Below are 13,999 nucleotides of genomic sequence, written 5' to 3'. Positions count from 1 at the left end.
AAGCAACAAAAACTCACAGAAAAAGATACTTGGGTCCCTTTTTTATGCACAATACATGAAAAATAACATAGTTGCCACAATTAACCATACAGTTGCCTAAAATCATGTATCCCATTGCCCAATCCTCATGAACAGAAACATTACCAAGACCAATATCAATAACAGGTATCTAAAGGTTTTAGATACCTTTCAATTAAGTTTGTGTCACAGCGGTGTGTCAAGAATTTCTTCTCTTCGGGGCTGGTGGGGTCCAATGGTATGATCGTAAACACTTGGCGAATGATTATAAAGGGTGGCGGGGTGGAGCTGGTCATGGGGACATAACTAAAACCATGAAGTTTTTTTATGGGATTAAATTTATCTGTGAACCCCTAAAAAACTAACATGTGTATGTTCATTATCACTTTTTCAGGTGTCATAGTTGCCCATAATCAATTATACAATGGCCTAGAACCATGTATCCAGTTGCCCAATCCTCAAGAATAGAAACATTAACAAGTCTATAATTTGGCTAATATGTAAAAGTTTTAGATATCTTTCAATTAAGATTGTGTCATAGAGATGCATCAAGAATTTCATCTCCTCGGGGTGGGATCCCCTGGTATGATCGTAAATACTTGGCGAAATGATCATAGAGGGGGAGCGGTGTGAGCTGGTCATTGGGACATAACTAAAATCACAAAGTATTTTTAGGGGATAAGAAACTTCATAATATTGCAGGCAATTAATTTGCAAAGTTAGACAACTAAGAAGCAATGATAGGTAACAAATTATCAATAACAGGTAACTCGACATCAATATTAGACCAATTTCAAAGTATCGCGGGCAACTGGGCATCAATAGGCAACTGAATATCCATGGTAGGCAACTGAGCAATCATGGTAGGAAGTTGTGATAATGTTAACCAAATCCATTGTTACACATGGTGCAACGAAGGCGCATCATGTTTTGTGTGATTTTCTCATTTTTACACAAACCAACCTAATAGGCGGTCTTACTAGGCAAAAAAAAATGAAATTGCTTTCCTATAGCACTAAAGTTGCCTTCACCGTACTCAAAGTTGCCTTAAAAAAAGTTTGACGAAACCTATCTATATGAAATCTAGTTTTGAAGAACTCATTGCGAGAAACCCAGCTGTGAAAACGAAATTGAATTTCGACTCTTAAAACAAAAGTTACAGTTTTTTAATCTTTTTGGTCCCCAAATAAATGCACGTAGGGATAAGATTCCTATTTAGTGAACTGCGTCGTATGCGTCAGCTGCTCTTTTTTTATTTGAAGGAGCGCTCGTCCTACCAACGGGCGCTCGGGTGCCCACTAGGCACGTCCTTATTTTAAACACCACAACCATATATTATCAATTGTTGATAATACCGAACAAATCAGCTTGCAAAGAGGGGGGGAAAACTCGAGGCCATCCACCACCTAGGGATGTATCACCACATCATCCCCAAGCAGATAAAGGGTACAAACACTTCAAGACAACGTCTTCGAGATTTCGTCGCTTGCGTGTCGATGTTGGCTAGTCCAGTCAGATGTCAGACCAAAGGTATCACACTGAAACAGATCTGAACCAGCATCTTCAATAAGTAACGACGCGCGGGCGACGACGACGACGCCTCTGATTAAGCCGGAAAGTTAGATCATGGGTTTTCACCCTGAGAAAATACACCCGCCAGCCCAGAACAGAATTGCACACAAAGCTGAGGCTATGTTGAGATAGTGGTGGAGCATGATTAACCTCCCGCAAAGCCCGAGCAAGCACGGTTCATTTCCAGTCACATACATCCAACAAATCTCCCCGTCCATACGAGCGATGCAAGGCACAGCTCTGCCGATCAGCTCAGAATGATCTGCACTGCAGTCATGCCCCAAAGTTTTACACTACATACATACAAACATATAGCAGCCGCCCAATCATCAGACAAGCTTGCCTGTGACTACCACTTAATTACTTGGCCGGACGACTCAGGCCGCTGCGCCGTCCACCTGCTGCCTGCGCCGCTTACTGGACTCCTTGATCTTCAGCAGCTCGTCGCAGACGATCCACGGGAAGCTCCAGAACTGCTTCTTTCCCGGCCGGCGGTGGTCCGGGTGATAAGTCACACGGTACCACGCCGACGCCCTCCTTGACGCCTCCGCCTTCGGGCGGCTCCTGAACCAACCCTGCACCTCCTTGTGCAGGCCATCCACCGAGTAGATGATGCGGTCCTTCATCTCAAAGTACCTCTTGTTGTCTTTCTTCAGGTACAGGAGCCTGTTTCGGATGTTGCCGGTCAGGATCTCGTCCTCATGCTCCGCGCCATAGTAGCTCATCAGGGTGCTCAGCTTCTCCGCGTACAGGTCGTAGCACTCCTCCGCAAATGCCAGGAATTCCTCGAAGCCAGGGACCTCTAGGTCAGGATCAAACGCGGGGCTCGATTGAGCCGAAGACGAGGGGGCAGGAGCGCTCTGCATACGGCTCGCAGCCGCTCGGTAGAGCTTGCCGAGAGCTCCGTTGGAGATGTACGTTGGTTTATCCCACCGTTCCATGAAGTCGGGGTACTCCTTTGGTCTCAGTGACCGGGGCATTTCAGCTGGAGCTCCTGACTTGGCGAAGTCGACCGCCATCGAATGCAAAGCAGCTAGCTGGAGGCACTCAGGGCTCCGGGCTTTCATTGGATGACGATCCGCATGGACCAAGTGAGCAGTTGAGATTGCACCGAGCGAGTCATTTATCATGTAATCCACAAAGTACTTCTGAATTTCCTGCAGTTCATCAGGTGTTTTTGTAAGATTACAGGTATAAACATGTCAGGCAAGGAAAATACATGTGCTTGTTGAAAAGACAACTTTGAACTGCTTATTGGAGCTAATTGGTAAATAGTTGTGAACCTATCAAGGTTAGATATATACATTGAAGAGCATTTTAAAGCAAGACAATTTTAAAACTCAATCATGCACAACTGTTTTCATTAGAGGATGGCAAAAATGTCTTTCTTTCTGAAACAAGTACCCACATTTCTAAAGAACGTTATTAGTTGTGCATGGCGAAAAATTAAAAAGAAAAACTGTGCATGGCGAGCATATATTTGATTCAAAGCATTCAAAATTTTGTGTTGGCTGTTATTCCATCCTGGCTGAGTTCGACGCTCGTAGCCAGTTCTCTCTGGCTGTTGTGCACTTACCATGTAGGCATGTACCAGTTTTGCCAAAAAAATGTTTTAGAAAGATGTGAGGTGCCTCAAGATAACAAAACTCTAAAGTTACTAAGCTCCCAGGAAATATAACGCCCTCAGCGATCTGGCTTTTTTTATCATATATGGTCCCACTGGTCAGCTGGTGTTGACACAATCTAAACCGCCATTGACTACGTGCCCTGGAATGCCTCTTCATGGACAGCATGGGGAGGAGAAAAGGCAGTGGGCAGCTTTGTGGCTTCGCTGGATTGATCGTGTGTGGGGGCTTTGAGGGGCGGTGCCGCTCCAACCGGCCACCACATTGACAACCACAGGAACCACTTGGTAGTGTGATTACCTCATTCACACTGACATCAGGTGTTCATACCTGAAGGTGAAGTTCCTATCCTATATCTGATGGTTTGCTATAGCTCTTAATGGAGTTACATATAGGTTCCAAACAATCCATCGAGGGTTGTTGGCACGTCTTCATGTAGTGGCCGATGGGCCTTTGGTCGTTCGATTTATTGGGGTTGATCAGTGGAAGATGGACACTAGCTTGGGCTCACATGGTGCGGCGAAATCGGCCTGAGACACTTAGCATGCAGGGATAGAGAAAACAGAAAGGCAGGAAAGGAGTGGTCAGCCAGACTGTGTTGGAATTTTCAGGTCACTTGCCTTATTTCTCCACTCTAACTAAATTACTAAATGGGCTGTAAACTGAATTAAACTTGACATGAGTGCAGTATAGAATGCTTGTGTTCCATTTTGAGTATCATTCACACCGTCAGGTTCTTGATGTGTTCAGTTACGCAATTCCAAAATAGGCTAATATTATCACAAAATTTTCAGCAGTGACCACTTAGAATGCTTGTCAGGCTACAATGAATTGGAAGATAGAATGCACTTTTCACCAAATTTGGAAAGTGCACGGCTCAGTCTGGCATTATTGCTTATTGATTACGTCCTGGATTTGTCATGTGGTCATGTTGTGGTTTAACAAAATAACTTTTCGTCGGACCTAAAAGAGTTATAGAGCAGTCAAAAACTAGACCACCGGGACAAGAAAGAGACAAACATGGAAAGAAAGAGAGAAAATAAAAGATGTGAAGAAATATAAGAGTGCTTAGATCACTACTTTAGTGATCTAAACGCTCTTATATTTCTTTACGGAGGGAGTAGATCCTACACTGCAGTTTTTCCTTCCCATTTTGTCAACTTCAAAACCAAGCTAATATGTCTTTCCAGGTTCTCTAGGAACCCATGAACCAATAGGTAAGCAATAAAAAGAAGTTGTTCAAAATGAATGATTTTAGCCTGTGATTTGTTTGCACAGAAGTTTTGTTTAAAGAATTACTTCTTTGATGATTTATAACAGGAAACATCGCATAACAATGGAAAACGGTGCGGCGAAGCACACATTTTCTTCTACTACCTCCGTTCCTAAATATAGGTCTGTAGAGATTCCAATATGGACTACAATACGTATGTATATAGATTCCTATTTTCTTCTACTACTCATTTTGCTCTGTATGTGGTTCATAGTGAAATCTCTACAAAGACTTATATTTAGGAACGGAGGGAGTAGTATTTATTGAAATGCTACAGATTGTAAAAAACTGAGATTTTCATTGTATTTGCAATTGCAAGTATAAAAATGGTATTAGTCAAATAAAACAATCTTCGGTAAATTAGCAGCAACAACCTAGTAAGAGAAATTAAAATGAATAAACAGTGAGGAATATACCTCAAGTGTAACAACATGATCCATTATGCGTGGCCTTGCTGCAGTGTAGTCCATAGGTGAATCAACCTCCTCTGGAATCAGTTTCTCATCCCAAGTGATAAAATAGAGGTCACCGTCCAAATCGCCCCCGGAGCATTCATTTGGATGAGGCCTGATTAACATCAAAGATTAAAGTCTATATAGACGAGGCCTATTAAACATCAAAGATTAATTGAAGGAGAGAGCAAGCATTGGCAACATCAATAGGTAGAGATGTAAGTACGTAACATGAATGGATATCAATCTAACATGGAAACGAACACACTGACAAACACTTCAGTAGAGATTTGAGCTCCTCTGAAGGCATTGACAGAGCAATATAAACTCTAGATGATCGTCTTTCAGTTTCAGTATAACATACGGCATTACCTTTCTCCTCTTTGGGGGAAGACAACACAATCAACCAGGTTCTTTGCGTACAAACCATGGTCATAGACAGCTTCAAGTACTCTGATGTCACCAGGATGGAGACAAGGATTTTTCGATACTGCAACTTTTCCAACAACAACTGCTGTTTTCTCTTTTCCATTATCTAAAGCAAAATACGGCTGACAATTATCCTTCTGCTCTTTGCTATTCTTTGTAATTCTGATGTACACTTGACCATATTCTAATTCACCGGTTTCATCCAAACAACCAAGAAGAACACGGCCTTTCGGAACATGAATCTTACATCTAGTTCTTATGTCAGTCAGCCTATTATCCTGATGGGCCTTAAGAATCATCAACAGGTAAGGCTCTAAACTTGGTTCATAACCTTGCAGTAAAATTTTCGATGCTGTCTTCGTTTCTGCACTGCCAATTTTCCCCAGAACAGAGAGAGCAGCTTCTCTGTTGGTCAGCATTTCATCTAATTCACGCATATCATTTTGTTGCATCGACTCAAATATCTCATCTCTTATCCCCAAAGTTGAAAGGAGAGAGATAACTTCATGATTCATATAGCATGGTTGGGATTTGCTGGTACTTGTAATGTTAAACATTCTGCTCTTTGATTCGAATTTCTTCATACTAGGTCGCAGAGAAAGATTACGAAAGGAATCAGGGTCCACAGCAACAACTCCTTTGTAGCCACCATACCTTATTTGAAAAGCTGAAGGAGGGTTAGTATAGTCTAATCCAATTCGGCAAGCCATTTCTTTAGCAAGTCTATCAGAGATCTTCCCGATACCATCAGAAAATATGTATTTACTGCCATCAGTTGTGACTTCAATATCTGGAATCTCTTCTACATCCCATGGTAGGATTTCAAGTGTTTGTCTGGAGGAGCTGAACAGCTGGCCCATTCTAGCCGCACATTTAGATACTGAACGGATATCTTCAAAGTTGCCCATCCACCTTCTTATATCCTCGGCCTTCAGGGAATCATTAGAAGCAAACATCCAAACAGAACTTCCACGAAGTTGACTTGCTGAGAAGGCCAGGAATTCATACTTCTTTGGACCAATGGAAAATCCTTCTTTCAGGATGGATAAAATACGATAATATAGGCCAGTTTTCAAGGGTTGAGAAAAGAACCCTCGTCCAGTTCTAGCTGAGATAGCATCTGGAAAAAGCTTACTCCAGTCTTCGTCGACAAAAGTAACTCTAGCAAAGTCAGAAGCATACTGTTTGTGACGCTTAACCACATAATTTGAAACTTCTTCCTCAGGTCCCACGCAGTATATTTTGGCTGGAGTAATGTGAATTCTGTAACACATCATTAACTTTCCTTCACCTTCAGTCTTACTGGAAAGCAAAGCATCGTGGCCCCTCTTCCTGCTATGAGCCTCCTGCTGGATGAATCGCAAAGGTTCATAGCATGTAAACTCTAGCTTGCTCATTTTCTCAAAAACCCTCCTTGAAATATGAACTGGTATTTCTTCAAGAGCTTTAAACAGATCAGCATTAACATCTTTGGCAACTATCTTCCCCATGTGAACAAGAGAATTGAGACGAAAAAGAACTTCATACGGCACTGAACAACCACTTGGGCAATCAACAAGGGGAACGACTTTGGACAACGGGCCAAAAAATTCCGTTGAAGAAATGACCAATTCCCCTAATTCTCCTGACAAAGGCAAGCTGTTGAGAATAAATGACACCGATGCACCTTCATCAAGTATGAGGGCAAGAGTTGAACACTTCCCAAAAGAGTGGTTGGGTGTAAAATCCAGTGCTCTGACCCAGGTAAACTTCGCATCCTCCTTGCATGCATGAAAGCGGTCATCCGAGAACCTTGAATAAACTGCAGGCCCAGAAATTGTTGTGCATATCCTTGGTGAATACATGAGCTGAAACAAATAGTAAATTAACATTAGTCAAGATAATATATATTTTACCAACTTCAGAATTATAGAAAGAATTAAAAGAGTGTTGCGCCTCACCAACTTATAGTCTAAGAAGTATGACAATCAGTAAATTTAGAAAAGTAACGGTGATGTGTATTTATCCAATAAGCTTCATATCCATTTCACTCCAATTAGTAACCACCAACTGAGATATACTCCGTATATAGGAGTGGAAATAAAAGTAGCACCACTATCCATCTTACTTTATGGGCTCTAACGCATAATTGCAGACCAGACCACTGTGATGGTTCACTCAAGTTTACTGACTCGAGAACTTGCCAATTTTTCAGCTCGCGCAAGTATTGAGGGAGGAAGTACATCTAGAGCTTCCTTCTTCAAATTTCTACCTCGCCCTATAACCGCAATATCTGACTAATATATATAATGTACAAAGGAAAAACAGAAGTATCACAGCAACACGGTGACCAACTCGACTGGTTCTTCACGTCTAGCAATTGGACTCACGTCTCAAAGTGCTGATCCAAAACACTGAATGGGCCGTTAACGAGCTGGATGAAATTGAAAACCTGAGAACACTCACAACCCGAGAATCGAACTTCAGGTGAATTCTAATAGCTCACCTACTGCAGCCTCTGAACTTTCAGAACCAACACTGGAGAAAAAGATGCACTGTCAGGGTTATTCGTTTTGGAGAGGAAAATACAAAAAAATTCCACCGGATGGCCACAGAGCGATACCGAAATAACTCCATCGCCATGCTGAAATTACCCGATGGCACTGAAGTTGAGAACCACGCAGACAAGGAAGGGATACTGCTCAATGCGTTTAAAGAACGATTGGGGGAATCTTCACCTCCAAATCAGAAATTCGACCTAGGCTCTATCAATACCAAGATTGATGGACTGGAAGAACTTTATGTCCGATTCACTGAGGCGGAAAATGATGAGGTGATTTGAACCATGCCGGCTAACAGAGCTCCAGGGCCGGATGGGTTTAGTGGTCACTTTAGCAAATCATGCTGGCATATAATCAAACATGACTTTTATCAGCTTTGTCATGATTTCCACGCAGGAGAACTCAATCTTGAAAGCATAAACACCGGGTTCATCACTCTCATTCGGCCCAGACAGCAAATGGTTTTCGCCCCATCACACTGCTAAACTGTTGTCTGAAGACTGAAGCTAATAAGCAAACTGCTTGCTGATCGGTTACAAAATGGATTCTAAAAATCATTCACAGGAACCAATACAAATTTTTGAAAGGGAGAACGATACAGGCCTGCTTGGCTTGGGCATTCAAGTATATATTACCAATGTCAAGCCTCTGGATCTCGAGTGTTTATTCTGAAACTGGACTTTTCCAAGGCCTTCGACACTATAGAACACCCGGCTATGATTGAGGTCATGAGACACATGGGCTTTGACGAGAAATGGTTAGGATGGATCAAATGCATCTTTGGTTCGGGGAAATCCTCGGTACTGCTCAATGGGGTCCCGGGCCGTCAGTTTCGATGTCGCCGGGGGGTGCGACAAGGTAACCCGCTATCGCCCTTGATCTTCGTCCTCGCGGCCGACCTGCTGCAAGCTGCGGTCAACGACGCACTTCGCCGAGGGGTCCTCAAACACCCAATCCCCCCACGCACACACAAAGACTTCCCCGGGATACAATACGCAGACGACACGATGATTGTGATGCAGGCATGTGAAGAACAAGCAAGAGGCATGAAGAAAATTCTGCTTGATTACGCTGACTCAGTTGGACTCCGGATAAACTTCGAGAAGACTACTCTGGTGCCGATCAACCTAGACGCGGTGTCGGCGGCCGGCTTTGCTGCGATCTTTGGATGTACAGTAGGCTCGATGCCTTTGGAAAAAGGTCTGCCACCTAAAATTCTTGCTCACTTGGACAAGATCAGAAGACTGTGCCTTTGGAGAAGGAAGAATGAGAATGGGGAGACAGAAAACTCACTGGCCTCATGGACGATGGTGTGTAAGCCGAAAGACAAGGGGGGCCTCGGTGTGCTGGATACCAAAAACATTAAACACAGCCGTTTTACTCAAGTTCCTAGACAAATTCTATAACAGACACGATCTGCCATGGGTGACCTTGATCTGGGACACGTACTATGTGGACAGAATCCCGCACGCCACTGGACCATGCGGGTCGTTCTGGTGGAGAGAAGTAATGTCGCTGTCTCCTACCTTCAGAGGAATCTCCACGGTTAAAGTAGGGGACAGCTCCGGCACACTATTTTGGAAAGATAAATGGTGCGAGGTAATCTTCCAAGAAGAATTCCCAAGAGCGCACTCCTATGCTATATCAGAAGATGTGACTGTCCATGAAATCCTAAGCGCGCAAAGTGCAGAAGCGGTCTTCTTTCTGCCTCTGTCTCAACAGGCAACACAAGAAGCGCGGGATTTGCAGCTGGCGACCGCTGAGTGTCAGATAGACCTAGAGCAGAGAGATGTTTGGACATACACTTGGGGGCCCAAATATTCATCGTCCAGATATTACAAGTTCTGCTTTGAAAATGTCACGTCTGATCAGGCTTTTCGGTGGATTTGGAAGTCGAGGTGTACAAGGAAACGAAGGGTTTTTGCTTGGCTGCTCTTGTCCGCCAGATTAAACACCAAGAACATGCTCAAACATAGGCATTATGTAGTGGGCTCATCGACGGACAGGATGGACTAATGTGTGCTCTGCGAAACCCAACAAGAAGAAACTCTGGAACATTTGTTCTATAACTGCAGTTTCTCCTACACGTGCTGGACTTCAGTTGGGTTTACCTGGGCAACAGAAGGAGATAGGTTTGACTGGATGGCGGCGGCTAAACAAACTTGGTCCAAACCCATGATCATGGAAGTGTTCACCACAGCAGCATGGTCGATCTGGAAGGAGAGGAATAACCTGATCTTCAGAGGAGTGACGCCTTCCCACAGGTCCTGGTTGTCAAGATTCAGAGAAGATTTCTTGTTGCAACACAGGACAAAACCTGAGCTGCTAGGGTTCATTACTGAATTTGCTAGAGAGATTGCCTAGGGCTAGCCAAACTACTTTAATCCCCTGTAATTACTTATACTCTGAACCCTAGTACCCTGTGATTGGGGCAAAAGCCCGACCACACCCTTCACACTATGTAAATACTTTTTGATTAATATATGACTGTAGGAGCCACTCCTACAGTCTTCAACGTTCAAAAAATAAACACCGTGAGCAGCTCACCTGAAGCAAGATGGCACCGGCCCCATCGAAGCTGCACTGGTAGCAGTTCCTGATGTCCTCGAAGAAGACCTCAAGCTTGTACCTCTGGGAATCGTGATTCAGGTACAGGTCTATCCGCCGCTTCCCCGGGATGACCTCCACGCGGACGCTGTCCCAAGAGTCAGCCGCCTCGAATTCGCGCTCGGCGACGCGGTTGCCGACAAGGAGGCGGGCGTCGGCCACGCGGAGAGAAAGGTCGGGCGCGCGGGGGAGAAGGTCCGCGGGGGCAGGGGAGACGGAGAGGAGGGAGCCGAGGAAGCGCGGTAGGCGACCGGAGGAGGCGAGTTCGGCGGCGAGGGTTGCGGTGGCGGTGGAATCGAACTGAACGCTCCCATCGCATCGACTTAACCAGCCGCGTCGGGCGGCGGCGATCTCGCAGGCGTAGGCTTCGCCGGCAGCGGCGACGGCGGAATCGAAGAATGCTAGGAGCTCTTTAGCGACGGCGGAGGGCGGGATATTGGAGACCCGCACCGTCGCCGTGAAGACGGGCGCCGACACCGCCGTCGCCATCGGAATGTAGTGGGGACAGAAGGGTTTGGTGTTCCGGCGGGCTCTTGGGGGTTTGTGTACTCCGAGAAGGTTTATGTGTCTGAGTGTCTCCTTGGTCTAAGAGGTTTATTTTCGATCTGGTTTAATTTCGTCAAATCTTCAAGTTGTTTTTTTCACCCTCCCAATAAAAACTTTCTTAACATTTACAAACTTTCCTAACCAGGTACGTCACAAACAGGCAAGTACTGATATCACGTTACCAAACAATAATACCTTATTTATATAAAAATCAATTCAAAATCCTAAGTTTTCTAACGCATCGATTGTTACCTTTCCTAATCTCTACTCCTAATGAAAAAGTCAGTTGTCCTTTCATCTTGTTGGCTTCCCATGGAACGATACCTTCCCCACCGAACAATATCCTGAATCAACCCCTGGCCCGGGTTTCGATGCTGCCACCGATTTTTTTTCATTCCGCTACAAAACCGGTGGGCAAATAATCAGGGAGAAAAACACCACAAAAAAACCCATCAATCGCTGACCACGCTTTCCTATCTCTCACCATGCTTTCCTAATATCTATCTAATCTAATCAATCTATATTCGTAACGTTTTGCTTCCTTCCGTTCACAACTTTCCGCCGCCACCTCCAGATCACTACCGAGGTGCGCAATCGCTGACGTCAAGGTCCGAGAGGAGCTGCCGCCGCATCGTCTTCCTCCTCCGCCAACCTCCGAGGCGCCCTACTCGTGGGACGCCGTCGCCGCCTCGCGGAACCCAGGGCAGGGCAGGGCATGGTCGCGTTGCGGGCAGCGAGGAGCGGCGCCGGCGCTTGCGTCACCAGTTAGCAAGAGAGGAAGGGAGTGACGACGATATCTTTGTGTGAGGACAAGGACTCTGCTGCCACGCGGGCCGCGGCGAAGACGGACGGAGCTGCTAAAGCGGTTTTGGCGCAACGAGAAGGCCGCGCTGGAGATCCTCCACTTCGACTCCGCCGTCGTCTCCCGTACCCTATGGCCATTGGTTGTGTCGTCGTTCTTCACAATACTGAATGTTTCTGATTCTTCACAGGAGGAGACATTCGATTACTTCACGGATAAAGGCATCGACGACCGGGTGGTCTCGCTGTACCAGATGGAGCTCGACCGCACGCTCTTCCTGTTGTGCTCCTACCTATGCCTCCGCCTGCAAAAGGTCAGACTGAATTCAGTCTCTATAGTCTATACCGCACAGTGGTTCAGTTACCGACCAAAATGTTGCATTAGGCAATTACTTGACCTCATCGTGTTGTTGTATCTCTACTCCTAATGGAGCAGTTGGTAGGATTGCGTCCATGGTTTTTTTCGTCTGGTTTATTTTCATCTGGTTTAGTTTCGTCATATCCTCACGTTGATTTTTCACCCTCCCAATAAAAATTTTCTTAACATTTGCAAACTTTCCTAGCCAGGCACGTCACAAACAAGCAGGTACTGATATCATGTTACCAAACAATAATACCTTATTTTCATGAAAATCAATTCAAAATCCTAACTTTTCTAACACATCGATTGTTACCTTCCCTAATCTCTACTCCTAATGAAAAGTCAGTTGTCCTTTCATCTTGGTAGCCTCCCATCGAACGAAGCCTTCCCCACCGAACGATATCCTGAATCAACCCACCAGCCCGAGTTTCGATGCTCCCACTGATTTTTTCATCTCCGCTACAAAAACGATGGGCAAATAATCAAGGAGAAAAACACCACAAAAAACCCATCAATCGCTGACCACGCTTTCCTATCTCTCAACACGCTTTCCTAATATATCTATCTAATCTAATCAATCTATATCGATAACATTTTTCTTCCTTTCATTCATAACTTTCCACCGCCACCTCTAGATAACTACCGAGGTGCGCAATCGCCGATGTCGAGGTCCGAGAGGAGCTGCCGCCGCACCGTCTTCCTCCTCCGCCGACCTCTGAGGCGCCCTACTCGTGGGACGCCGCCGCCTCGCGGAACCCAGGGCAGGGCAGGGCGCGGTCGCATCGCGGGTAGCAAGGAGCGGCGTCGGCGCTTGCGTCGCCAGTTAGCGAGAGAGGAAGGAAGTGACGACGATGTCTTCGTGCGAGGACAAGGACTCTGCTGCCACGCGGGCCGCGGCGAAGACGGACGTGGAGCTGCTAAAGCGATTTTGGCGCAACAAGAAGGTCGCGCTGGAGATCCTCCACTTCGACTCCGCACACGTCTCCCGTGCCCTATGGCCATTGGTTGTGTCGTCGTTCTTCACAATACTGAATGTTTCTGATTCTTCATGACCTACGCTGAAACCAGGAGGAGACGTTCGATTACTTCATGGATAACGGCATCGACGACCTGATGGTCTCGTTGTACCGGATGGAGCTCGACCGCACGCTCTTCATGTTGTGCTCCTACCTATTCCTCCACCTGCAAAAGGTCAGACTGAATTCAGTCTCTGTAGTCTGTACCGCACAGTGGTTCAGTTACCAACCAAAATGTTGCATTAGGCAATTGCTTGACCTCATCGTGCTACTGTATGCAGATTGAGAAGTACATGGCGCACATATCCAATTCTGTCGACCTCTTGAGCCGGTTGACGCAGCAGCAGGAGCGATTCGCCAAGAGGTATCTCTCAAATTGATTAGACCTTCTATTGGTCGTTTGTGCTTGTTTTTTGGCTGAAATGGCGCTCCCTTGTTGGGTTTGAGATCATTGATGACCCACAAGTATAAGGGATCAATTCTAGCTCTTTTCGATAAGTAAGAGTGTTGAACCCAACAAGGAGCAGAAGGAAATGACAAGTGGTTTTCAGCAAGTTAATGACTGCAAGTGCTGAAATTGTAAGTAACATAGTAGTTTGATAGCAAGATAATTTGTAACGAGCAAGTAACGATAATAGGGGCAAAAGTGCAGCAAGGTAGCCTAATCCTTTTGAGGAAAAGGACAAGCCAAAACGGTCTCTTATGATAAGCAAAGCGTTCTTGAGGGTACACGGGATTTTCATCTAGTCACTTTCACCA

General features: G+C 45.4%; 2 protein-coding genes across 2 annotated transcripts; one reads left to right on the top strand and one right to left on the bottom strand.

Moving 5' to 3' along the window:
• Window positions 1-1,713: 1,713 nt before the first annotated feature.
• On the bottom strand, window positions 1,714-11,086 carry LOC123053573 (probable RNA-dependent RNA polymerase 2). The gene is made up of 4 exons (XM_044477044.1): window positions 10,457-11,086; window positions 5,313-7,216; window positions 4,905-5,055; window positions 1,714-2,747 (listed from the first exon to the last, which is right to left on the bottom strand). The coding sequence occupies exons 1-4, from the start codon at window positions 11,003-11,005 to the stop codon at window positions 1,968-1,970; spliced, it is 3,384 nt and encodes a 1,127-aa protein (XP_044332979.1). The 5' UTR covers window positions 11,006-11,086; the 3' UTR covers window positions 1,714-1,967.
• A 1,989-nt stretch (window positions 11,087-13,075) lies between these two features.
• Window positions 13,076-13,620, top strand: LOC123055815 (uncharacterized). Its single transcript, XM_044479664.1, has 3 exons — window positions 13,076-13,228; window positions 13,293-13,415; window positions 13,522-13,620. Exons 1-3 carry the CDS (start codon window positions 13,076-13,078, stop codon window positions 13,618-13,620), a joined length of 375 nt encoding a protein of 124 aa, XP_044335599.1.
• Window positions 13,621-13,999: the final 379 nt, after the last annotated feature.

This window comes from Triticum aestivum, chromosome 2D (assembly GCF_018294505.1).
Source record: "Triticum aestivum cultivar Chinese Spring chromosome 2D, IWGSC CS RefSeq v2.1, whole genome shotgun sequence".
Classification (NCBI taxonomy): Eukaryota; Viridiplantae; Streptophyta; class Magnoliopsida; order Poales; family Poaceae; genus Triticum; species Triticum aestivum.
This window is presented reverse-complemented; position numbering and strand designations above follow the sequence as displayed.

Coding starts and splice junctions, on each gene's coding strand:
- LOC123053573 (XM_044477044.1), bottom strand. CDS start 11,005: ATGGCGACGGCGGTGTCGGCGCCCGTCTTCACGGCGACGGTGCGGGTC. Junction 7,217..10,456: donor CCGGTGCCATCTTGCTTCAG/GTGAGCTGCTCA, acceptor TATTTGTTTCAG/CTCATGTATTCACCAAGGAT. Junction 5,056..5,312: donor TTCCCCCAAAGAGGAGAAAG/GTAATGCCGTAT, acceptor GATGTTAATCAG/GCCTCATCCAAATGAATGCT.
- LOC123055815 (XM_044479664.1), top strand. CDS start 13,076: ATGTCTTCGTGCGAGGACAAGGACTCTGCTGCCACGCGGGCCGCGGCG. Junction 13,229..13,292: donor CCCGTGCCCTATGGCCATTG/GTTGTGTCGTCG, acceptor CGCTGAAACCAG/GAGGAGACGTTCGATTACTT. Junction 13,416..13,521: donor TATTCCTCCACCTGCAAAAG/GTCAGACTGAAT, acceptor TACTGTATGCAG/ATTGAGAAGTACATGGCGCA.